This window comes from Rhyacophila brunnea, unplaced genomic scaffold (assembly GCF_057557595.1).
Source record: "Rhyacophila brunnea isolate RB1 unplaced genomic scaffold, BYU_Rbru_1.0 scaffold_6, whole genome shotgun sequence".
NCBI classification, from domain to species: domain Eukaryota; kingdom Metazoa; phylum Arthropoda; class Insecta; order Trichoptera; family Rhyacophilidae; genus Rhyacophila; species Rhyacophila brunnea.
This window is the reverse complement of record NW_028233276.1, coordinates 29,117,110-29,145,018: the sequence shown is the minus strand read 5'-3', so window position 1 is coordinate 29,145,018 and position 27,909 is coordinate 29,117,110. Positions and strand designations below refer to the sequence as shown.

At 34.1% G+C, this 27,909-nt stretch overlaps 2 protein-coding genes across 2 annotated transcripts in view; one reads left to right on the top strand and one right to left on the bottom strand.

Moving 5' to 3' along the window:
* Positions 1-11,717, bottom strand: part of Jupiter (microtubule-associated protein Jupiter) — a 285,307-nt gene extending 273,590 nt beyond the window's left edge. Inside the window, exon 1 of the mRNA XM_085956316.1 lies at positions 11,554-11,717. Coding sequence (XP_085812442.1) covers positions 11,554-11,609 — 56 coding nt within the window. The 5' untranslated portion in view covers positions 11,610-11,717. The remainder of the gene's footprint in view (positions 1-11,553) is intronic.
* Positions 11,718-15,494: 3,777 nt separating this feature from the next.
* On the top strand, positions 15,495-22,348 carry LOC147065501 (inhibitor of growth protein 2). The gene is made up of 5 exons (XM_085956563.1): positions 15,495-15,754; positions 15,847-16,071; positions 17,548-17,757; positions 19,072-19,335; positions 19,611-22,348. Exons 1-5 carry the CDS (start codon positions 15,619-15,621, stop codon positions 19,946-19,948), a joined length of 1,173 nt encoding a protein of 390 aa, XP_085812689.1. The 5' UTR covers positions 15,495-15,618; the 3' UTR covers positions 19,949-22,348.
* Positions 22,349-27,909: the final 5,561 nt, after the last annotated feature.

Genomic DNA, 27,909 nt, shown 5'->3' with positions numbered 1-27,909 from the left:
ATCAACAAATGAATACATTCTGTAACATTTGTTGTCACCTTCACTTCTCTTTCCTCATTTAGGTGCAAACAAAAATGTGGTAGGTAATTTGGTGATAGTCTATATAACCTGGAATTATTTTTTAAAACATAATTAAACACCCGTAAGACAATATAAAATTATTTGTTGTAATTTTTTTCACTGGTTTATTCATTTTTAAAACACCTAATAGTGGCCTAAAAATGACAAACCTCCTAAAATTTCTATGATATTTGTAAGCCTGTAATGTTTAAATTCACTAAATAATAACAAAACCGTATTAATGGAAAAATATAATAGGCCATGCACTATGAAAAACCATTATAAAAACATAAATAGTATAAATATTACCTTAATATAGCTTAAATGTTGGAAAAAGAAAGATTTTATTTGAAAAATGTCTCAATTCTCCGAAAAGCGTTCTATACAAACACGTGTACGTCAACTTATAACTGATAACACTTTGAAAATAATTTTTCCATGTCAAAGAATAGTATATACATCTATGACTTATTCTTGAAAGTTTTTGGACGGCAGGTTATTTGAATACACGTAATAATACAAACTATCACCAAATTACCTGTATCCCCACATTACCTTACCTTACCCTACACGGAATTGACAGCTCGATACGAGTGGTTTCGTGTGTATCGAATCAGAAATGATAATTACACCTGTAAAAGTACAGCACGTTGTGCATGTTGATGCCCTTCCAGCATTCGAGAGACATTCAAAGGCTCTAACCGAAAGGTATCTTAATATCACTATATATGCCATGCCAAGAACTCGTTTCAGAAACCACTTATTAATATTCGTTTACAAGTGCATGCTGTGCTCGCATTTTGATGCAAGCGTGGGCGACGCACAAATATCCAATAAGGCATAGGCACTTGCAGGGACAATTTCATAAACCAGCAGAAACTCGGATCTGCATCGGATGCATGCCCTGACGCAATGCATGTACCTACCCGGAGCTTTATGCAAATCGCAGATGAGCCAAAGAACTTTAGTATCGTGATTGACGAATATTTCCGACATGTGCAGTCCTATCTACTGAAAGATAACTAGGCATACCTACTAATAAATTAGAAAAATGTAATCAAGCGGGAAATTTACTCCCCAGAAGTGTACCACTCCCGTTGACCCATTCGGGTCTTACTCTATCTACTTATATTATTTTACAGATACCATCGATTGGGGCTCAAGTGTCTAGGGGCGCATTATGGCCTAGGCAGGCTAAGCAATGTTATTCAATTCAATTCATATTATAAACTTCCAAAACTAATCATCACGTTTTCAATGAATTTAAATTATGTTTAGTTAGCTACATAATAACTTCGTATACACACAATACCTATATAAAATGTACCTACTTCTGGCTTTATTTCGGTTGAGGTTTACATAGATGTAAATTGTAAATAATGATTGACAGATGAAAAATATCTTCTGCTACAAAACATTTATTTGTCATTCAGCCATTTCTCATAACCGAACATTCACAAATTTGTCGAGAAACGTATCTGAAGTGGCATGAATATTCTCACAGATACCTAATTGTGTTTACAAAAGTGACATATACGTTTATTTCGGGAGCAGTAAGTACCAACTTAGTCAAAGAAAATAAATTAATCCAACCCAGAAATGAGGAATTTGGCTGAAATGCTTCATTTGTATCGCCATCTCGTTCTCGAAACAATAGCAGAATGGTATCAGAAGAATAATAAGAGAGAGAATATTGTCGAGATAATATAATATTATACAGCCGGTCGGGAATTATATCCGGATAATCCGTAATCTGGAACTGGATAATCGAGGTCTGTATAGGTAGGTACTCGACGACCTACTGTCATTGAACATTGGTTGTTAAATCATTGTTTTTTCTGATCGTTTGCGATACTCCGATGCATTTATATATTGCCAATGTTTAAAGGATATACCAACGGTAGACCATGAATCAATAATGAAGTAAAAAAACTTGGGGAGGTCTTTACCCAGGAATGGATCAACGACAACTACTACTGATAACGTAAACAAGTTTCATGAAAATATTTTCGTAATACATTCTTAGAGATATTTTTAAGCCCCTTTTCGTACTTCACATTATTTAGTTTTTACGCGTCAAAAGTTTTCCAACGTCTGTCCTAGCTGCTGAATCCATTAAACCCTACATAAAATTATGACACGTAAACCCATGGATTGAGTGCGCCGAGTATCGAGTACAGAGAGCGAATGACTAACAAGCAATTCTCGTAAAATCTAGATACCATCTACATTCTGCATTGTCGGTAGAAATCCATATTATTATGATCGATTGCAGTCTGTATTAGATAACTACTTACATAGGTACCTATCTTGATTTTCATTCATTATAAAATAAATAAGTACCTACCTATAAATAGGTGAAAATAATACGCATTTTTTTAAATAACTCACTCAAAGTCGAATAGGTACTAGGTACATAGGTGTAATAATGGAGATTAGATAATGATTTTATGTATTGTTTATTATGATTTCACAAGATTAATGTATGTCATCTCATCATGAATCATATTCATAAGTAGGTGGGTACCTACTATAAGAAATGCCTTCGTCTTCAGACTTATCCGAAAGACTCGTAAGACCCATGCATAGATTCGCAAAAGAAGTAAATTAAAAACTGGGGATATAATTTATAATATACCAATAATATAACATAATATAATAATTCAATTTAACAATATTAATTATTCCATTGTATAATATTCTGTATTCAATTAATTAAACAATGAAAGTCAGCAAAATAGTTAGAAAATTATCTTTCACTATGGGAGAGTTATGGGGGGGGGGCTGACAGGGCTCTAGCCTGGGGGCCCGGGCTCTAGGGGGCCCGGCATGGTGATTGGTGGGTCAACCTGTGAGGTAAACACACATCACAAATTTGGGGGAAAAGTCGCCTGCGTCGCTATTTTACTTAAAAAATATTAACATTTTAAAATATCTAGTTGTGTGATTCAATTTTTGATTATTGTGTATTCGACAACTCCGTAATTCAAGTGGATTTATTCAACAATACAAAAAAATCGCTAATAATACAAAAAATCAATGTTCCCTTTAAGGTGATGTCTCTAGGTAAAGTTATTATCGAAAAATAGCTAGAAAAGTTTATTAATCGGTAAATATATATTCAAAAGTAATGAGAAAAATAAAATAAAAAATTAAGATGTATCGTGGAGTTCTATATACCAAAAATACGTGTCAAATTCGGTACATTTCTATCGGGTGGTATGGATGAATGACATAAGATTTATTATCAAAATTACGATAAAAATGTACGTAAATCTATTACCTAGGGAAACGCTAAACGTTAATTGTAATTTATTATATCCTTATATCTTTTTTTTTCAAATTTAAAAAACATCGATTTAGAGGTTAGAAAGCATGCAATTAAAATCGAAACATCTCGGTTCAGATGTAATTTATCGCAATAAACGCTTAGCGTTTCTATTAAAAATATTATTTAATAATTTTTAGGCTAGTTATTTAAATTTAATCTTGTATTTTTGTATATTAACGAATCGATTGTAAATAAAATGAATATTTGACAAGACTTTATCGACATATGCTGCTAACGCGGAAATAAATCGAACTATTTTTGAAACAGTACTTGCATAGATTAAAAAATACATACACACACACATACATTGAAAATAAAGGTTCGCCAGGTACGAAGACAAAAACTGTGTTAATTCTGCTGTCAATAATTTTTGTTTGCGATATTGGAGCATATGTCAATGGACTACATATATCAACCTCCACTTTCTGAAATAGTGTTGTGTAATTATTTCAGATATTTATTACCTTTTTTGACGTACCTACCTTTTATAAAGCGATTTTAAAATATATATAGTTTCATAATAATATAAAGAAAGCATACGAGCGAAAATGCCTAAGATACTTCTGACACAAATCAAATTTAATCTTTGTCTAGTAACTGTACAATTTATCCATATTTATGTTAAGTGTTTAAAATGTTATAAGTAAAAAAAAAATCGTCTATTCACGTGGTAGTCGCGAAAATTATGAACAATATACAATGTTAAAAATAATAAGAATTGTTAAAATTTCTAGTCACAATATTATTCAAAGACAAATTAACCCGATCAAAACAGCCTCGACAAACTTCCACTTCACTAACTTTTGTTCTATATGTTTATCCTGGATACAGCGGCAAACACATTTTGAAAATAGCCGATATACTGGATTATTTGTTAGTTTGGGTTAGTTTAAGTTAGATTAGGTAATCCTAACAAATAATCCAGTATATAGGCTATTTTCAAAATGTCTTTGCCGCTGTATCCAGGATAACCGACTTGTACCCTAACTTTAATTACATACATACTATTGTACTATATTTGGGCCATCAAACGTTCATTCCTGTCTACGGCCTTAAAATTATTATCTACGTGCCTATATAACTGTATGCCGTCCTGTCAAAAAGTGGAGGTTAAGTTATTATTAGTCTCCATAAAATATAGGGTAAACAATTCAGTGAATGAACACATAAGAGGTGAATTTGAAAATAAATTAAATTAAAAACGATTAAATGAACTAAGAAAATTATAACAATAGGTAGGTACAATAAATTGTGTATAACCGTGGTATTACTAATTTTATGCCGTGATGCTTTGATAGTTGAACTTTTCATAATATTTGGATCACTATTTAGTTGCTCATTTATCTGCTACATCATAAAGTCGTAAATATTGTTTTTTTATGAAGCAATCATAAATACAAAAAATTAAGATCTACTTTTCAATCATAGTAGATACCTAGGAATATGGTATAGGTGTTGATAATTTTTAATTATTTATTCGAGATCTTCAGAGAATTACAAAAGTCCACACCTAGAAACCACTGGGCCAATAAGGTTTCTTTTTATATCTCCAAATCCATTTCACTTACACATTTATAGGTAAAATAAATAAAACTATCTTTTATTTTATTTTGCACTGTTCTTTAAAATCGACATTAGATTTTTTCAAATAAATAACGTTCTGTCTTTTTCTTAGAATATTATGTAATCAGTGGTGCACTTACTTCAAATTCTAAATTTTTTTCTTACGTTTTACAATTTTTTTTTTAATTTGTCACTTATTTTGTCCTTGGGTTTGCTTATCAAGATTTGTTCGCATGTTTATTTACGTTTTTTCTTACCTCCAACTTCTTTTTTATTCAATTCGTTGCGTGTCTTACTTTATTCTTATCTCAGATATAGTTAGTTAGTTAATACAAACCGTCCACTCTGTGGAGGCCCATATGAACCCATTAGGATCGGACATGGTTGAAACGAAATGAATTGGGATGTCTATATAATATCGACATTGTCATAATTATAACTACAGTCGAACTCGGTTATTACAATCTCGGACATAGCGAGATCTCGGATGTAATGAAGAAACAGTCGTTGACATTTGGTATATGATTTTCTCCGTACATTTTTATTCACTGTTATAACGAGATACTTATCGGATATTCCGAGCTAAAATACTGGTAATGTGTTGATCGTTTAAAGACATTTCGACCCTAAGCAATAAAATCCGATCGGACAGGATGCCGCCGGGGACAGATTACGTTTATGACACTAGTTAAGTGTCTAATTGTTGTTTTCGCCGACAATAAAAATACCTATTCTCTGATATAACGAGTACCGCTTATAACGAGCACATTCAGCCGGTCCAACCTTCCTAGTAATAACCAAGTACAACTGTATATTCCTTATTTTGTTTAAGGGGGGACATGCTCGTCGAAGGTCAAAATTGAGTTTTTATTGTATTTTCAAACCATGATCCTGGACACTCCTTAAACGTTGTAGATAATCTATTTATATAATTTTAAAGCCTTATTATCCTTTATACTTATTTTAAACATTTGATGACTGCATGAAGTATTTTTGTTACATAAAATAGTATTCTTTCAAACCTCTCGCTCTAATGTTTTAGAATATAGTCATATTTCGGTACATAACTGTGCAGTGGTGTTAAGATTTTTTACATTTATTAATTTTTAAACGCATTTATAAAACCATTAGCATAATTTATTACGAGATAATTTTTGTAAAATATTCACGATAAAAAATTATATTGATAATCTCTGTGATCCCAAATTTGACAAGAATTAGGCATTTTATTATTCAAAAAATCGGCAAGATTAACACATTTGAAGATGATTCTAAAGATACTTATTATAAGCTATGTCTTTGACGATTCAAGTGTGATAAACAACTTATGAATAATGATTGCTTTATAATAATTATTGACCTAAGAATAAGGTAGTGTTTTTTTGAAATACGCCATTTCTTTTGTCATTCCCCAGTAGTTAAGCTACAACATACGGCCGTAGCCATAAATTGACAAACTATAATTAAAGTAGGGAGTAAAATGATATTGACGCGCGTGTTTGAACATGTACCGTTTAAAAAAAAAAATTCAAAAAATTCAGTTAAGTACATGTTCAAACACGCGCGTTAACATAATTTTACTCCCTACTTTAATTAGAGTTTGTCAATTTATGGCTACGGCCGTATGTTGTAGCTTAACTACTAGGGAATGACAAAAGAAATGGCGTATTTCAAAAAAACACTACCTTATTCTTAGGTCAATAATTATTATAAAGCAATCATTATTCATAAGATGTTTATCACACTTGAATGGTCAAAGATATAGCTTATAATACGTATCTTTAGAATCATCTTCAAATGTTTAATATTGCCGATTTTTTGAATAGTAAAATGTCTAATTCTTGTCAAATTTGGGATCACAGAGATTATCAATATAATTTTTTATCGTGAATATTTTACAAAAATTATCTCGTAATAAATTATGCTAATGGTTTTATAAATGCGTTTAAAAATTAATAAATGTAAAAAATTTTAACACCACTGCACAGTTATGTACCGAAATATGACTATATTCTAAAACATTAGAGCGAGAGGTTTAAAAGAATACTATTTTATGTAACAAAAATACTTCATGCAGTCATCAAATGTTTAAAATAAGTATAAAGGATAATAAGGCTTTAAAATTATATAAATAGATTATATACAACGTTTAAGGAGTGTCCAGGATCATGGTTTGAAAATACAATAAAAACTCAATTTTGACCTTCGACGAGCATGTCCCCCCTTAATAATAATTCGAATGGCATTTGTTTTGCTATTCATTTCATATCATTCTTTTATTCCACCTCTAGTAGAAATTCGATGTAATTGTCAATTGTACAAGATTAAACTCAATCTTATAAACATTTGTACTTAAATGTTCATTTACTACTATAAATGAATTTTACTGTAGAAAAATATTTATATTAATTCGTATTGACAACGTAAAAAAATCTGGTTCATTGACTGGACAGGATACCCTTGTATTGCCACTGTAAAAAAAACTACGGTAAACAAAATGTAAAAATCATAAACACTTTAAATCAAATCAAATAGACATGTTAGAATTCTAAATATTTTATGAGGAAAATATTAATTGTAAATATTTTTACATAGGTAAGTAAATATATAATAAATTTAAATGCATTTTTATCAAGCTTATGATTTTTAATATGTGGCGACACACAATATTTTATTTTATATTTTATTGCCATCTGGTTGCGATCGACGAAAGTTTTTAGTAACACATTTTTAGAAATTCATGGTAGATGCCTTTAGATGGCGTTGAAGTCACATTTGATCGTAAATTGAGGCAAAGAATTCGCCTTAAGGTGTGCGCGCGCACACCTACCAAAATATGTCCGCACACATGTTTTCATCCCCCGTACATCCTCACACAAAAATATTCTAAAAGAAAGTTTCAAGAAGGATTCACCATATCCGTCCCGTTCTATCGCATACCAAAGCATACGAAAAAAGATACGTATTTTAGTAATGACCACTTATGGGCTGGGTCCTCTACATTCCTTAGTCTTTGACATGTTTCAACTTTGCAAGAAACATTGTCAGTACAGTCTCATAGTAGTCCTTATTGTGAAAATATCACAGTTCTTACAATATTTTTTAACGGTAAAAGTGTTCGTGCCAAAAAGTAGTGTTTTTTACATAAAATATTTTTAATACAAAACTAATAATCAATTTTTGTAATAAATAACTACGGGTGTGTTTAACAATTCAAGTGAACAATACGATTGCTTGCACAGTTACATAATATATAGTACAATTATTATTATTCTTATTAATTATAGAAAACTTATCCCCTAAAATGTCAAAAATGAGTGGATGTGATATTTCAAAAATGCGATCATTAAGAAGAAATCCTGCGATAAATTTAAATTGGAATGGCTCTCTGAGATCGTCGAAACAGAAATGCCATCTTCAATGCATTCGCAAAATGTAAAAATTGGTGATATTTTGTTTATTCGGAACCGGGATGCTGTTACGAAATTGAAAAATTTGAAAAGAGGTAGACTAGAACGAAAGAATAGGATTGAGATCGCTGAGCGCAAAAATCGATAATGTACTACTATAAGCTTCTACGCTTTCTGTACAAGATATTCATAATCATGTCTAAATTCACAAATATTCCCGAATATTATGCGTTCGAATTCGTCGAACTTTGACTTAAATTTTAAACTTTGTCATTAAAAAAGAAATTGTATGTGTGTGTTTTGGGGGGGAGGGGTGTAAATTTATCGCACCGGATGACACCAACCCTGCACAGATGCGTTGATGATCCGCACACACAATAGAAAAATTAGAGGGAACGTTGCACCAAATAGGTACCCTTAATTTTTACTAGAAACAACATTTAGAAAACGATTCTGTAGAGTGTAGGGCGTCCCGCTGCCTTTAAGGCGCCGGGCATATAGAATCGGGCGTGCGAGGTGCTCGCTCATTTTTGCAATTTGGGCGGTGAATCACCAGGAATACAATAGAAGGTACACGGCGTATGCCGAACATAACGCCTCGCACGCCTTATATTTCAACGCACACAGAATTGAGCGCGGCGTCCTTTGACGTCATAGCACGACAATAAAACGAAAATACCATCCATGTATTCAAATACGTCAGGGCCCATTGGATGTGACCAGCGAAAGGGTCGCGACGGTCTCTAATTTACTCGGTGGCGGGAGCGTCGTCGTACAGGCGCGCGCTTATTCCGCATACATATTATAATTTATTCTACACCGTGCGCTTACATCGTTTATTGCAAATAATAACTTACTACGCTAGCACAATGACATCATTGTGAAAATGAATTTAGAGCCGACAAATAAATTAATAAATTTTATAGCTTTGCAAAGAAACACGAGGCGAAATGTGATCGGCGCCGCTTTTTACATACGTGAGAGGTAATGCGCGGCAAGAGGCGTGTGATTATGGTTATGTATTTACGCTTCGCATGCCGACTGCGCCCCGCTCGCCCTGATCCGACACTTTTGGTGGGCTTTAGGCATAAAGTCCACTAAAGCAGGCTTATGGGGCGCTCGCGCATTTTCTATGTGAATCATCGAAAATACAACGTAATTAAATACGCCAGCGCACACTGGATTTGACGACGCACTGTGCCCGCCTGCCCCATGAGTCATCGTTTTTGGCTTCTCAGCGATACGAATTAACGAAAATACAACGTAGTCCATTCATTGAGCACGGCAAGCAAAATCACGCTCCTCGAAGTGTCGTCGATAGACGGGCGAGAAGCTATTATTTAAGAACAGTGACCTCTTTGTTTAGTTATTGCGTGTCCGATATTAATTACAAGCCCCGAGAAATTTAATAATATTTTTATTGCTTTGTTATGAGAGACGCTGATAATAATAATTATTTTGTGCTTCTTGAGCCCCTTATTACATAGGTGAAGGGTAATGCGCGGGTGGGAGGGGGCCTACTCAGTAGTGAGCGCACCGAACGCTTTTTTGGTGGACTTTATGCCTTATGCCTAACTCTGCCGATGGGTAGGGGGGTACGCCAAAGACCCTGACCTAGGGCCCCGATTCAAGATGTGAAGCCATGGTATTTAAAGTACTACAGAGTACTTACATTTTTTTTATTTTTTTGATCAGAATTAAATGTTTCAGTGTATTTTAGGCACAATATCATCATCAGGATGGAGGTATAATATAAATACTATTATTAATTTATAATATATACATAAGCAGTTATATACATACAAGACAGGCTTTAATTCGATCATATGACAAAATTATTATGACATAGGACCTAAATACGATTAGACTACGCGACCCTTATGCCGGGTCCACACCGAAAACAAGTCGCGCGACAACTCGTTAAATTTTACGATAAGCATGATAATTATCGTAAAATTTAACGAGTTGTCGCGCGACTTGTTGCCGGTGTGGACCAGGCATTATGTATTGCTAAGAGTTATTTATTAGGATATTAGGCATACATAAATAGCAATACTATAAAGCACTAGATAGGTACATGTTTCAAATTAAATCGCATTGGAGTAATGAAATCAAGAATTCGATAATACGTACTTCTATACCTAGGTACATAATTTGAATATTTGTTTAGAATGGCTTTGTTCGAATGATTTTTTGACATGAATACAAAGCTCCAGAAAAAAGCATGGAGTTGCATAATAATATTATTAAGACGATTAAAACACGATATGTTTGAATGTGTTAATTTCTTTTAAAAGATGTGCTAGTGAATGGAAAACTCTCGCGGACGTGAATAAATCGAAGTGAACGTATCAGAGAATCAACAAAATCAGTCTTTACGCGTGCAAATCGTGTGTTTTTTAATATCTCGTCGCATATTAATAATAGCAATGGAATACATACAATACGAAATAATAGGGGGTATTTTATGTGGGCAGATGTTCCAAACCAATTCGTAATAGATTATTCTAGAAGGTAAGGAGCGAGAAATAAAATTAGTGTTGATCAATAATTATTCTAGCCGGCGAATTCTACCAAAAGTACTTGTGTACATTATACTCTATTGTACAATGTACACAATGCAATAAAACAAAATATGCGACAGCTACAATATTAACATTATTGCATCCGAATTCAGATTTTTGTGTAATAAAAAGATGACTTTTCAGAGAAAAAATAAATGTAAGTAGAGCTGATACGACGCATATGTGGGTACTATAAAAAGTCCATAACATCCATCTCGGAATACTTTCGATCATTAATTAATTGCCATGCACGATTCTGTCGAGATAAAACAATAATATAATGTCTACAAAATGATAAACAAAAATTACTATGTTGACATTCAACAACAATATCAAAATTACAAGTACATACCCTAGGTACCTATAGTTACTTTCATTATAATTAATAATTATAAATAAAACAATAAGTAGCTGGTCATTAAATAATAATGTTTGCAATTGGAGGAGCGGGTAATATAAGATTATTGTTACACTTCAATATCTTTAATGAAAATAATATAATATCAAGATTTACAAAATGTTTTACTGGACTTCATTTTGAAAAAAAAACAAAAGTTGGTCTAACTTTTCAACTGTCATGTTAAATTAATAATGCCTACAACCAAAAAGATAAACGTATGCTTACTTGATTGAACTCTTGCCTCCCTCAGCCAATCCAACGTAGATATTTGTGGAAGTCATTTTCACGATAAAAACAGATATTTCAAAGTATAAACAACACAATAATTTCACGTATCGCGAAACAATAACGAATAACGATCGTACATTAACCGTAAAATCAAACAGTGTGTTGTTATGCGGGCAACAAATTTTATTGGTCAAATTTTAATTCAAAATATCTCCGGTAGGGTTCACAACAAACTAAATGTTGCCATTCTCACAGATTAGTGTAAAAAAAACATAAATGAAATAATAAATTTTCGATTGCGTTCGTGGTGAGAGAACTGATACAATATGACTTATTTTTTTTTATATTCCTCGGTTTCAGGGCACCCGGGCTAGTCCCACATCCCCTTCATCTGTATTTTTATCTGAAATATAAGGTTTGTATGAATTTACGTGTGCGATTTTAGTTTTGTTTTCCCCGGTTCTTGATGAGGACCGGGAGAGGTTTATACCTCCAAATGCAAGGGTGTTGTTTTATGATAATTGATTTTATACGCTAATTTTATTTCACATCCTCGGCGTCTCGGGCCACCCTCCGGCCCACACCGCACCGACCGCGCTGCCGCTTTTGTTCCCATCGTGACGATCGTCACGCCGCCCGACCGGGCTCTAAAGGATGCATCTGGGTTCTTTTTTCTTCGACATGAGGGATGAGAAGGTTGCGAGTTTTGGAGTTCAGGCGTGCACCAATCACCAGCTCGAAGTGAAGACCGATGAGAAAAAGAAAAGAAACACTTTGTCAGGTAACCAGTTAAAACCTGTTCGTTCATTAAAAACTGAACCGCGGTGGGATGAAAAACTCCGAGAGTGGGGTGTGCAATACTCTCGGCCAAAAACCCCACCGCTGTGATTTTTTCTGAAAAGGAACTGACATTAGTGGTCCTTGGTTGTGTTGGTCGCCTTGGGCTGCTTGGCTCTGATTGCAGAGGTAGTGTTGTTGGAGCGTCCTGGTTGTAGGTGATCCCTGGTTGGGTGTGTCGTCATTGTCTGCTGGGGGTCTGAAAGCATAAGAAGTGTCGGAAGGTCCTGGTTGTTGGCGTCTGCTGCTGCTTCGGGTCTGTAGATCTGTAATTAGAGAAGATTTTTAGTGGTTCGTTTTGATTTTACGGTGGTTCTGGGGGGTTGCGTCTTAGTATGGTTCGTGGTCTGTTGAAGTCAGTGATGTCGTTTATGTTCCTGATTGATAGATTGGGGTGGTTTGTCATGGAGGAGTTGAATTTTATTGCTAACTTTTGTATGTGGTCTGCTAAGGGTTCTACTTCTAGGTCGTTGTGAAGGGTCTTTACTTTGACGTATCTAGGGGCACCGGTGATCGAGCGTAAAGCTACATTTTGTACTGTCTGTAGTTTTTTTTATTAAGTTTAGGTTTCCGTAAGCCCATATGGGGCAGGCGTAAGTCATTATTGGTTTTATATAATTGCCGTGTATAGGAAGCGTTTTCCTCTGAGGGAGAGCTTGCTGCGTTTACCTATCACTGGGTTGAGTCATGCCCTGGCTATTCTAGCTTGTTTATCTTTTATATGGATGTGTTTGAAGAATGTAAGATGTTTATCCAAGTGGAAGCCTAAGAATTTAACTGTGTCGGTCCAGGGGTTGGTCGTGTTGTTCATGCGCAGAGATTTTGCTTGTCTACTGTGTAGGTCAGTGCGGTGTGATAATACGATTGCCGCACTTTTTCAGCGTTGACTTTGATGCGCCATCTCTTGCACTACGTGGGGATGTTATCTGCTGCTTCCTGTACTATTTTTGTGGCGTCGTTTCTGTTAATGGACTTGGCTAGAATTGCGGTATCATCGGCGTATTGGGCTACTATGCAGGATCTTGCTGTGGAGTTGTGTGGAATGGGAATATCTCTAGTATATAAATTGTAGAGAGTTGGGGCAAGTACTGAACCTTGGGGAACTCCAGCGGTGGGAGTCCGTGTGGTTGATCTGGTACCGTGGTACTTGACCGAAAATTGTCTGTCTGTGAGGAATGAATTTAGGATTTTAATCATGGGGAGATCGACCTCTGCTCTGGCTAGTTTAACTATGAGGCCGTCAATCCAGACTTTGTCGAAAGTCTTGGCTATGTCTAGAAATAATAGTCCTATCGTGAATGTGCGGTGGTTGAGGGCATCTGTGATGTATTCCGTGGTGAGGAAGCTGAGGGAGCTTGAGATTCTTGCCTGGTTTAGGCAGAGGTATTACGTCGGCTGATTTCCAGGCATCTGGGAAATACTGTAGGTCTAAACAAGCATTTAGGATGTTTGTTAGAGCCTCAGTGCCTTTATCTGGGAGTTTTTTTAAGATGAGATTACTGATCCCGTCGTTGCCTGGTGCTTTGCGATTCTTTAGTCGCTTAATCAGATAGTCTGTTTCATCTTTGGTAACAGCTATTAGTAGTGTTGGGGGAGGACTAGGTGTTGAGTTGAGAATGGCACCGGCTTATCTAATAATTGAGTTTACGTGTCTTCTGGTTTCAGTGTCCGAGTGATCTATGGGGTTTGGTGAGAATTGTTCTTGAATGCTGTCCGCGAATAGTGTTCCTTTGTCTGTGTTTGTGAATACTGGCCCTCTGGGTCCAGTTAGTGGTGTTATTGGGCATTTTTTTAAGTCTTAGTAGTTTGGTGAGAGACCAGAAGGGTTGGCTGCTTTTAACTAAATCTTGTAGTTTGCTAATCCATCTACTACGGACGTGGTCTAGGATTTCGTGGTCGATTTTCGTTTTGAGCTGTTTGGCTCGTGCGAATTCCTGGGTCGCTTGTGCGCTGTCCTAGTTTTCTGCGTCGGTTTTTTCTGTAATGAGAAGTTTGATGTGTTTGGGTAAATCTAATCGATGTTTAGTGATTGGGTTTGCGGGTATTGAAGCTGTCTTAATTGCTTCTTGGATTTTGTGGGTTAGATCCATAATCGCGGTGTCTATGTCTAGTTCGTTTGTGAGTAGAGTGTGTGGTGTGAGGTGTTCCTCCAAGTATGCTCCGAAATCTTCCCAAGATGTTTTATATCTGGTGTTGTCCGGGAGTGTGGCGAGAGGATCTACTGGGTCTCCCAAATACAGTAGGATGGGTTTGTGGTCTGAGTTAAGCTCGTCTGTAACTATAATTATCGGGATGTAGCTAGTGTTTCTTAAAAGTGCAAAGTCTATGATGTTTGATTGACGGCCTGGGGTGTGGATGGTGGCTTTGGATGGGGCTACTATTACTGAGTCTGAGTCCTCTGCGTATTGGTGAATCAATTTTCCTCTTGCTGTGGTGGTAGTGCTGTTCCATGCGGAGTGTTTACCATTGAAGTCACCAGCAATGATGGATATGGGGAATTGTGAGTCTGTAAGGTCTTGGAAGTCTTGCGAGAGTTGATTCTTGGATGACCTATATAAATAATTACGTTTCATAAAAAGGCATAAGTAGGTACCTAGTTAGTCATAACTAATTTAACATTCCTAGGTGGGTATTTAACTAAATTTTGTGATAAAATAATTATTATATCGTGTCTCAGTAGGATGGTTCAATGTCATAGAATGTAATATAATTAATATAGGTAGATACATAAAACATTTTTGAAAAAATATAATTCTTTATAATGAAAAAGGGCGCCAGCAAATAATGATAAAGCTACAATTTTTTTGAAGAAAGAGCAATTTGTCTCATGAGTTTGTTTCATGGATAGTAAAAAAAGTAGTTTACGGAGTAATTTTCATTCATATCATGAGTTTTTCGGTCGAATCAGTGATCTAGATTGAACGTTTATTTAGTAGGTAGGTGGATTGATAAGCTGGATCTCTTTGAAATAATTCACAATCCGCGATCCAATTTGAATGTGTATTCTAACGCCTGCTTACATCCCTGTTTTACCTTGAGTTGCCAATCACCAATGTTGCCATGGTAAATTTGGTAAAATAATGTATCGATAATGGCAATACATTGGCAACAGCAGCAAATAATGTAGAACTGTCAGCGGGCTTGTTAAATCTTGTATTCATTTGCGACTTTCAAAAACGATTGAATTTTCTTCAAAATATTAAAATAGTATGAATTGAAGACACAATGCTAAATCAAGTGCCGTTTGAGGCATTGTATTCTGCGACTTATGTAGAAAATTACTTGGATTGCGTTGAAAACCTACCAGATGCACTCCAGCGGCATTTGACGCGTATGCGAGAATTGGACGTTAGTTATAGAGGTATGTTTACCATTGCTTTTGTTTATTTTTGGCAACTAATGTTTGATTTACTGTTATGTATACTCATTTACTCAAAATATTAATATTTTCAGCATGTCTCCGAGATGTGGAAAACAATTTAGGCAATTGCTTTACTGCGAAAGAATCAGATACATCTCATATCCAATCCAACAAACGAACGCGGGCCATTGCTAGGATTCAGCAATCTTTGATAGCGGCCCAAGAGCTTGGCGATGAAAAACTTCAGGTTGTTCAAGTAATCCAAGACATCATCGATAACACTTCACGTCAACTGGATGGAGATTACAGAAAATTAGGTATGTTGTCAGTTTTCCTTGCTAAATAAACTATTAAAAAATCTTTATTTATGTACAATTTCTTGATGGATTCGGTAGGTACGTTTTTATCACCTTTTTAACCTATTTCTTAATCTTTGCTGTCAATTTTATTTAACCCTCAACATTGCTTTACATACAATTTAAAATTCTATAGGTATATTTGTAAGTAAATTAGTCTTTCTAATACATCATAAATTACATCACAAGATCTTCACAAGGTAATTTTTATCAACTCTCCCCATCTTCACACTTTGCCATAAATCTTTTACCCCTGCTTCAATTATGTGACATTTTTCACCTTCCCTCCCCCCATTCATCAATAAACAAATCTCATTGAAAATGATTGTTTTTCAATATAATGTTCCTACAGAACACCTATGTTATTCTCCGGAAAAATGAGTACATTTTGTTGACCTCATAAATCATCACATTATATCAGGTGTCATGTATGAATGACCCCTAATGTAACTTCAAAACACACGCCAGATGATGTATATATGTAAGTTCGTGCAGTGAGTTTAAATACAATTCATTAAATTTTTTCTTTGCTGAGACATAGTGAGAAAAAAAATAACACATAACTAAAAATTTAACAAACAAAAGATGAAAATTAAGTATCTTTCAATAAGAATGACAAAACAAGCGACCTTAACATAGCCAAGACACAAAATGGCAAGCAATAACCACTGCTAATTGGCCAAAATAAAGGATCGCCCACCTACCTTGTTCTATAACCTTAGCCTTGGGCACTACAGACGTGTATTTACAATCCATTTCAATGCATGTAATTGAATGTGTTAAAATAAATTGAAATTTTAATCTGAAATTGAAATTAAATTTTATTTCTTTAGACGTAAACTGCGGGAAATAAAAACGTAAAACTAGGAATTTAATGTGCCTATCTAAATGTAATGGGACTGCAGAAAATACACGTAAATATCAGGTGAACGTGCATTCCATCCATGAAAAATCAGAATTCCACCGTCTATACAGTAGAATCTCACTAATGTGACATTTAACGAGGTCCGGTGCGTTCAGTAATCCAGCACTATCTGAGCTAAAGCGAGGCAGGTGATCTTGTCTCACGACTCGCTATGACGCTTTTAGTAACATTTGAAATATGCACTTACACATTGCCTGTATATAAATTTTTTCAGTTTTGCATACAATCTAGTACCTAATCCAAGAATTCTAATAATCCAGCACCATCAGGTTCTATATATTATGCTGCCAGATTAATAAGATTCTACTTTACATATATTTTGTTTCTGAATTCTGTAAAATACTTATTAAACTACTAGTACTTACAAACTATTAATAAGTTGAGAAAATAATTTCTTAATTTAATCATGAAAAGTTTGAACGTATTATGGGATAGTATCCTGATCCAAACATTCAAAAAACGTATGAGTTCGACAGTTTTAATTATGTGCTAATTAAATGTCGTTTCTGCAGCTTCGTGTTTAGAATGCGGCAATGGTGGAATAAAAGAAGAGCTGTCTTCTGTGGAAAACTCCAATACAAACAAAGAGTCAAACCTGAACAGCGCAGTCACCACTCCTCAGCAGCAGAGTGGAGCTAACGGTGGCGCAACAGCCGGGCGACCACCTACCCCACCACACAACCAAGACAGAGACAGGGACCGGAACGACAAGGACAGAACAGGTAATAACTCGTGAATAAACCTGAAAATTAATCTGGAGCCCTCATTTCCATATCTTACGACACTTACGAAGATGTCGGAGCTCTAGAGGTTTCATTGTTTTTATCATTTTGTGATATTTTCATACTAATATATATTTTTGGTTATCATTGATTCATGCTGGAGCCAGTTATTAGAAAAAAAATATTAATTTACATACCTATTATACATAATATGTAAATTATTAACATTTTTAGAAATATTTTTACTGATTGGTTGGGTGCATAAAAATTGTGGTGTCGATAATATGCAGAGATATTTATTATCTCTAGAAAATAGTGGAGAGTTGGGCTCTTTCTTGCTTGGGGGCATGGTGTTTATGGTTGAAAGAATGGTCGTCTGCTGCTGTTTGGATACTTCGGGTAATAAAGAAGAACATCGGATTGTGACAAGACAACGAGACGATGAGATATTTATTGCGGTGATTACATTGTTTTATATTAAAAAATTACAGCGTTATAAAGATCGACAGCCGCTATCTGAGCGACCGCGATGAGATGTTATCAGGTTCAAGTGTGGACGAATTTCGGAGGGTTTCACTCAATGACATTAATATGGACAAATCATCTGGAAAAGAAAATGACACTCACTTTATTGTCGGGTCTGCCGAATGGCATAATCTGTTCTAACGCCATTACAATAAAGGTGATATTGCTATAAATTCCTGATGCCTTTTGTTGGGTCTGCCGAATGGTTTGGTTCGAACGGGTTCGCTCAAATGAACATTGGCATTAGAAACACTGCTCTAACGCCATTACAATAAAGGTCACATTGCTATAAATTCCCGATGCGTGATATCGCATAATCGAAATTGCGTGACGTCTACCTATACATGCGAATGCACGAATTTACTTGCTAGCTACTGTATTGAGTGCGTCGTCCATTAATAATGTCATTGGTTTCACTACATACTTATTGAGTTTTTAAATTAACATTTATAAAATATCCGTCTATTATTAGGTATAAATAGGTAAGTCTAGTGGTTTTTTAAAGAACCGGAAACAGCCCTTATTCGATTTTGCCACTGGAACTAAAAGTGTTGTGTTCTAACAGTTCTGTTTGATAATCCTATAATTTTTGTAATTTTACAAGTATCCAGGTAAAGCCAAGTAAGAAAACCATATACATTGTGCTGATGAAGATAGGGATGGTTTCTTTGTATTAGACAAGCCTATGTCGAGAAAAGATTCTTAATAAGAAATAATAAAAGTTATAATAGTTAATAATAATTGGTAGAAAGAGGATGTTATAATATGTTGATTTCTATTATCTTATAGGAGAACGAGCCTCGAAGCGCGCTAGACGCAGCCGAACGGACACTATTTCTGGCAATGATGTAAACGAAAGAGTGAGCGGTGTTGGAGTGAGCACGACCGGCGGTGGCGGGGCCAGTGGCAGTGTCAGTGTGGCATCGGGAGCCGCCTCAGCAGAAAGAGAGACGGCCGCTCTTCCTGCCATCTCGCCCGCACCCGATCCACCCCAACGCACCACTGCCAACTCCAATAATTCCTCACACAAGAAAACTGGGGCTGGAAAAATCGGTCAGAATTTTATCCTCATAATCATGTGGAAAATTAGCATGATAAGATAAAATGTACATTCAAAAGAATTTTGTTTTTATCGTAGTTACAAATTTTCATCGTTAACCTAAGCTGTTGAATGTTATAAATTGCTCTATAAAAGTTTGTATGTTTATAATATAATGATTGCATTATTTTCTGAGACAAATCAAATTGTTTGGAATTTTAAATGAAAAGAAAATATACAGATACGAGTTGTTCGGCTACTGTAACTGAAATTTTATTTTTATTCAAAGGTACTGGCAAAAAGAAGAAGCGGAAATGTCGCCAAACGGCAGCTCAGCCATCTCAACGGGACGAAACGCCTCCTCCTGAAGATCCGGACACCATCGACCCAGATGAGCCAACGTATTGCCTCTGTGATCAGATTTCTTTTGGTGAAATGATCCTCTGTGACAATGACCTTTGTCCCATTGAATGGTTCCACTTCTCTTGTGTCTCCCTCTCCACTAAACCCAAGGGCAAGTGGTTCTGTCCCAAGTGTAGGGGTGACCGGCCCAATGTTATGAAGCCCAAAGTGCAATTTTTGAAGGAATTAGAAAGATACAATAAAGAAAAAGAAGAAAAAGCATAACACTGAATCTCTCGTCGGATCGAGTAAACATTTGTCAGAAGTCTGATTAATATAATGGAATTTCAATACTGTGCAAAATATTTGTAAAATTAATAAATTTAAAAAATTATTTCTTCTATATCTACATTGTGTTTTCACACTAAGTATGAAGTCAGTGTCCTAAATAGTAAAGCGATAAAAACTCAGGCAATTCTTAAAGTAGAACTAATACCAAACCCTGCTCATATTAACTCACCCTATCAGTCAATTGAAATGGAGTTTTCAACTTTACCAAAATGACAGAATTTTCGTTTGGCATATTGAACACAAGAAAAGATCAGAGAAAAAAACAACATAATAAACCCATAACTCAGAAAAGCTCCAGAAACATACCGATTAAGTAAACCTTAGGACAAATTGGATTTATCATTTGCTGAGCGAGTGATTTTTTACATACTATATAATATGTAATATATATACTCAATTTAAACAATGGTATCTTACCAAAATGCATAAAGTAAGACTGAAATTTTAAAGAATAAAAAATGTTCGAATGTACAAAAAGATTCTTTGAGACGATTTTAATTTAAAATATAGTAGGTTCTCCGCGTAACAAAAAAAGTTTCAAAGGCATCACTTCATAAAACAAGTCTAGTGGTGCAATGTGACAATCATACTGCCTGTATTTTTTATTACAGAAAAAACATAAATTGTAAAAACTCAGAAACCATACCTATTAGAAAAATCCTAGAAAAAAAGTTTGGCCGAGTGGGACTCAAAGTCACATTTTTACTTGCCGGGTGAGTGGTCTCGCTTTGTAAGTACATGAACGTCAATAGTGAACACTGGACGTCGGTTATGATTTAAGTTAATAATGTCATTTACTGATTACAAAGCTGTCTGGCGAAATTTGAAGCAGAGGGAGGATAGATTCTTCTGGCATTGCAGCCGAAAAAATTACTTTGAAACGGTGTTGATGTCATTTGAAAGTAACGATACACCCACATGAGTCGCCTACACTGCTACAAGAATCTGACACCATTCTACCTCAGTTATAGGAACGTATACGTAGTTATAAGAAGTAATTTACATGAATCATAGCTTAAAGAGAGTACTCACCCTTCTAGTGAAAGATGTGAGTTTGAATCACATTCGGATCAACTTTTTTTCTAAGATTTTTTTCTATTCCGTATATGAATTAAGGCTTTTCAAAATTTTGTTTTTTTAATATGTAATAAGGAATCCAACATTTTTATAAACTCTGTATATTCAGTATGACGTATTGAATAAAAAAATAAAATTGCTTGTATTTTTATTGCTCTCTTTGGACTTAAAGTTCATACTTAACATGTTAACATAAATACTGTTTTGTCGGTGTTGATTTCTGTCTCAATATTACAAAGATTCATATTTTTAAAACTCTATTAGTTATGTATTTTTATTTTCGTTATCTCAATGTTTACTTTTCTTCACTTTCTTCTTTGTTCATTGTCACCTTTCTCTTTTTTCTCCCACAGGCAATGTAACGCTTAATAAAAAGTTTCCCACAGACCAACAAAACTCAATTGCGGACACAAGAGCGTACTGTCTTACTTAGTTTTTATCAACCAAAAAGTGAATTGTAATTTGTAGACTGCTGGAAGACTGAACTGGGTGTTTTTTGCTAATTGGTGCTTGGTCTAGGGGAGCCTTAATGTATTGTCAGTATTTCCTTCGCATGAACAAATTTTATTGAATATTCAGGATAAGTCCGTTTAGAACTGCTAATATTTTTATTCTTCTTTTTATTTAAAATTTTCAACAGGGTAAATATTCACTTTCCTCATATTGTTTGAATTATTCTGGTTGGTATGACATCTTGATAAAAATATTGTCCGATATATTATTCAATTGTTCATTCTCAAGTACATACATGTTATTATTCTGCATAACTGCTTGTACAATGATTACATATCAAGAATTAAGGTTGTACGATTCCAAAATATATAATGAAAATGTGTACAGGTTTGTCGATCTCATTTTTTTTCATTGGAAACTTCTATTTCGGATTCCCCGATCATACCTACCGTACTAGAATCGGCATCTCATCATCAGCATTTCTTGGATTGCATCCAAGGGCTGCACCCAATTATAGTATTTGTTTTAAAGGGGTGTATTTTTATTTTTGAGTTTTTAAAAACTTTGAATATCATTTGTGTAACATTTTTTATGGTATTTCTAATTATATTAATGAGTACAAAATAACAAGTTGTTAGGAGATTGTTTTTTAACTGTATATTGTTTAAAATATAGTAATTTCTTCTAACCTGCTGCTGTAGAGTTATATATAAGATAAGATGCGAATTTTTGTTTTATTTGTGTGACTAAAACATTTGGTATTAGTTCTAACATTTTCATTTTAGTTGTAACAATAAAGTATGTAAATAAAAACAATGTCTTTATTTTTTTTCAATCTTTGATATCGATATTGAGAAGCCTGTATGCAGGCCCGCATCAAATGGGGGCCTTCAGGGTATGCAACACCCGGGCAGCAGGATTCAGGGGGCAGAAAAATGCTTGAACACATTTTTAATGGTAATATTAAAAATATATTGAACGCTTTATGTTTATGTTGCGTACTTAATTTGAAACATCCCTGATTTATCACAAAAAACCTAACTTAAAAATAGCTGCCCTGGGAAATAATATTTTTCGACATGCCAACATATCGATACCCTTGTTCCATAAGGAAACAACTCAAAAATCCTTGTTCTGAGTAAATCGCATTTGAAGTTTTACATAAAATGGTTCCTTTAGTTCCGAAGATTTTTTTAGTGAAAGCATTATTAAATAGTGATAGATATAATATTGTAATTTATTAAGGTTTAATTTTTTCATAATATTATTAATACTTAAATAAAAATTAAAGACTATTCGACTTGTTTCCAGTGACAACAAATAAATCCTCTACATTCATAGTTCTATAAGGAAACAAGTCAAATGGTTCCTTATAGAAATATGTTTGCCTGTGCAAACTTGTTTGAATGCTGCTTGCCTATAGAAACATTAAACAAAAATATCCCCAAAAACTCCCAAAAATATCAGCAACAAAAAAGAAGGACTTAATTTTATTATGCGATAGCAATGTTATTCCTATGATCCATTGGGATTTTTACGAAAATCTTAAGGCAGATTGATACACTTGAATAGTATCTAAATCTTTTTTTAAGTATAAATATTTTTATAATAATTCTTATGTCATTTTTATTGTTTACTAAACGTTGCTAAAATTTTTTATATATTTTTATTCACATACCAAAAAGAAGGACCCTATTACAGAGTAATAATGTCATAATACACTAACAAAATATGATTCCAATTGTAATGGATTTACGTTTTGTCTATTTGAGTCGATTTTTGCAACCCGGGTTTCGCCTTTCGGCATCTTCAGGCGCTATGTGCACCAGTGGCGAAGAGTGGAGGTAGGCTGTTCAGATCAGTCCAGTGACGTCCCAAGACAGAATGCCGCTCCTAGGCAGTGCCAAAATGCCGCTCCATTTTGTATATAGTATTATTTATCATCCTTTCATGACTCCATTATATAAGAAATGAGTGGTATGGATACACTATTAACAAAATATATACGACAAAACATACCAAATTAAATTTATAAATATTTTTAATTATAAGTTAATAAGTCAGATTTTAATTATTCACAAAACTGAACATGTCGTTTATTGTCACCAACGACATCAAAGGGCAACGGAAATAAACTAGACATCGCGAACACAACAAAAAATTACAGTCCTGTTTAACCTTTTATGTTAATTAATACACTTTGTTTCCAACCAGTGAGCTGATTTTTAATGGAAGGTTATTTTCGTTATTATTAAATTTAGTTAATAATAACGAAATAATAAAATATACTAAATGATTCTCCTCTATTTGCCGCCCTTCGAGTAACTGCCGCCCCCAAGCGACACTCAATCTGCCTACCCCCACAGGACGTCACTGGATCCGCCATAAATAGTGCACACTACCCTTTGTCAGTCAAACGTATTTGTTTTCATGGAAATAAGACAAAAAATTATAGACGGTGTTGGTTAGTTTTTAAAATTCAATTAAGCCCTGCGAAAATTAAGCCATAATAGATCATAGTCAAAAATACTTGTTTATCTATAAATTTTCTAAGATTATGTAGTTAAATTATAGAAAAATTTGGATATTTTATGGATAGTGCAATATTTTTCTATCTAGTTTGGTTTAGGCAGGGCTTAATGAAGTAAAAAAAAAACTAACCAACAATATGTGTGGGTAATATGTATTCTTAATCCAACGAAAACAAAAAGTATGAATGAAAAAGTGTGCACCGTTTTGTCGTATCACACAAAGTATATCAAAATTATTATGGTTTGACTTAGACAGTGTTTAATTGATTTTAAAAACTAACCAACACTATCTGTAAATTATTTTAGTCATATGTAGTTCAATAAAAACAAATACAAAAGACTGGCAAAGTTGATGTATACTATTTATGTTGGATTTTAACAGCCCATCTCCACCCTTCTCCACTGATGTGCACATATAGTTAATTCTATCATATTATTATATACTTAACAAACATATACATACCTATTGAGTCAAGGATCACAATAAGAATATTACAAACAAAAATTATGAATACCTAGTTGAAGTGTTTGTAAAAACCCCTTACTTAATTACCCGTAAAACAACTTATCACCTTCTTGGAACAATGGTAATATATCTATGATATTAGTCTTTAAAAAGTTATTAGTTAACCCAAAAATTTTCAATAATATTCTTACCTGATACCTACTTTTTAATAATAATAATTCAAGTAATTTCTGTTTTAAATCATGAATTTATTACTCGTCCGATAGAATAATGTTAAATAAATTATTTAAAACTACGATAAATTAATTATCTATTTAAAAAATAGCCTCATGGTTCCTGAATAATAATTGCGTTAATGAATAGACTGTCACTGGTTTGATTTTTTTAAAATTGTTTCCTTATAGAACTATGACAAGCTCAATGTGGTTCAAATTTTTTAGTTCAATAAGGAACCACATTAAATGTTTCCTTATAGAACTGTGAACATGTAGAATACAAAGAAATTCCATATGGAATTATTTGCTTTTATTAATGATTGAGATTTTTTAGAATTTTTTTAAAAATTGTATTGTGTAGCTGTCACGATTCTTTATCAAATGGCATTATTAACTCAAAACTGCAAAATTTTGAGTTGTTTCCTTATAGAACTAGGGTATCGATATTCACACTATAGGTACAAGAATATATTCCTATTAAGGAGTATAAAATGACTAATGCATCACAGGTGTACAGAAAATACCGAAAACCATTCTCTATATTAATTTTATTTAAGGGGAGGGGCAATATTGAGTTGGTACCCGAGCAGCAACCACCACCCCACCCCGCCTGTGTGTGCCAAATGTCTACATTCATGGCTATACTCCACAAAAACCAAATGCTGATGTTAAATGTTTGCATTCTAACTGGTATGGTAGCACTGTGTTTACATGCTCGACTTAAATAGTGGACATGGATAAAGAAGAGGAAATTTATGAGCATATTATATAATATGGTTGTTTTTGTGATTATCCTCAGCCGACATTCGTTTAAGTTGCTTGGGGTGCTAAAACTGAAGCCTGGTGAGCCAAGTCATAGTTCCAAGATTAAAAAACTGCGCTCTAGTTGCAATATTATAGCAGTGTAACCTTTGATCCACTGCTAGATTAAGATCTATATGCGGTGGGGGTTAAAGTATGTGGAGTACAGGTGATAACTAATTTCGAGGCTCTCCTACTATTATTTTAATTCGCCTAAAAAGATATACGTATGTGTGCGTCTGTTTCATGTATTATTTATTTGTATTTCACACGGCACATCTGATCTGTCACCCGTTGTTGAAAATTAATATTCTGTTGGCGGCGTATTAAAAAATGTTAACTGTAAAATCTCAAATACCCCGCCATGTATGTTTCGTTTTTATTTAAGTATGGTTTGTGCAGTTTTATGATTGTTTATTTAAATAAAATAAAGGTACATACAAATGTACGGTAATTGATACAGTCAGTTCTATTATAGACAATATAAACTATATAATATGCATTACGATGTAAATGTCTTAAGTTCCGGTACAAACATACGGTAACTAACTCACATATTTGAGGTGGGTATTTTAAAAGGGAGTTTTTTGGAACAACCTACTTAAATTATTTATTATTTGTATAGATAAATGTATACATTGTGTTTTAGTAGATCTAAGGCATAAAGTCCACTGAAGCGGGCTTGCGGGGCGCTCGCGCATATTCTATGTGAATCATAGAAAATACAACGTAATCAAATACGCCAGCGCACACTGGATTTGACGACGCATTGTGCCCGCTCGCCCCATGAGTCATCGTTGTGTGGCTTCTCAGCGGCACGAATTAACGAAAATACAACGTAGTCCATTCATTTCTGTCCGCTCCTGGAAGCGTCGTCGATAGACGGGCGAGAAGGCATTATTTAATAACAGTGAACTCTTTGTTTAGTTATTGCGTGTCCGATATTTCGCTGGTAGAATGATGTCATCGTGAATATTAATTACAAGCCCCGAGAAATTTAATAATATTTTTATTGCTTTGTTATGAGAGACGCTGATAATAATAATTATTTTGTGCTCCTTGAGCCCCTTATTACATAGGTGAAGGGTAATGCGCGGGTGGGAGGGGGCCTACTCCGTAGAGAGCGCACCGAGCGCCGCTTTGGTGGGCTTTATGCCTATTGATGAAAATAATGATGTATACATACATATTGTGTCTAAATAAATAATAAATAACTAACTTAAATAGGGCGTTTCAAAGAACACTTCTGTAAAATATTTCAAATGTTAGTTAGAATAGTTCTGCATTCAGCTGACATAATATTCCGTATTCGACATGTTCAATGTATGCAGTAACCGTCCATTTATGTTCAGAGTATATCTTTACAGCATCTGTATATTGTTAATAGTTTACGTAATTAACTGAGTGAATTTAAGATTGTATTGAAACGGTTGCAGTTTTTGGGGGACGCAGACAAAAACTGAAATTTGCTACAAATCAATCTGTGATGCAAAATAAGTCATATTTAATTTAAATGTTAGTCCTATTACATAATACATTTTTTTATCTTCACTTTCATTTTATATTTAGGTACCTTCTTGAAAATGTTTTTTCAATGTCTTCAGGTGTACTTATATTTTATGATTGAAAGCCACTTTAATCATTCATTTGTTTTATTTAATTGTACTATGGGTACAATTTAATTTATATTTTTCTTAAATAGTATATTTTTAATAACTAAGCAGCTCATGACGCCTCCTTATATATTCCATTTTGCGAGATGCATTAAACACACAATAAAAATATTTATAACAAAAATAACATTTAAAATTAAAGGAGATCATATTTTCAGAAATGCAGGGCATCAAATTATTATGGTAATAGTGATATAATACAATACATAATGTTAATCTCATCAAATATAATCTGCAGTAGGTATTGACCGGATGAAGAACATATTATTAACATTCCACCACAAATCAAAGCATTAAATATATTAGGATTTCTGTTTTATTATGTATGAATATTATTTTGAAACTACAGCCTCATTTTATCAATTATATATTAAATACTCATAATCTTTTACAGATTCAATATTTTTTGTGCCTTATAAGATAATAATAATCGGGAAATGTTAACTTTCGGGAATAAAATATTATACATGCTTGTACGCAACATTAAACATCTCGGTGTAGGTCAGAGAATTCAAATTTAATAAATACATAAGTGTAAAAATATGATCCATAACATTCTATAATAGAATTTCAAATGACATTTTATAATAAATTTTGATCCCGATATTTCACTGATATACACACATCACACATCTACTGTACCTATTCACAGTGAAAAGCACAATAATTTTTGATAAAA

Coding starts and splice junctions, on each gene's coding strand:
- LOC147065501 (XM_085956563.1), top strand. CDS start 15,619: ATGCTAAATCAAGTGCCGTTTGAGGCATTGTATTCTGCGACTTATGTA. Junction 17,758..19,071: donor GAACGACAAGGACAGAACAG/GTAATAACTCGT, acceptor ATTATCTTATAG/GAGAACGAGCCTCGAAGCGC. Junction 19,336..19,610: donor AACTGGGGCTGGAAAAATCG/GTCAGAATTTTA, acceptor TTTTATTCAAAG/GTACTGGCAAAAAGAAGAAG.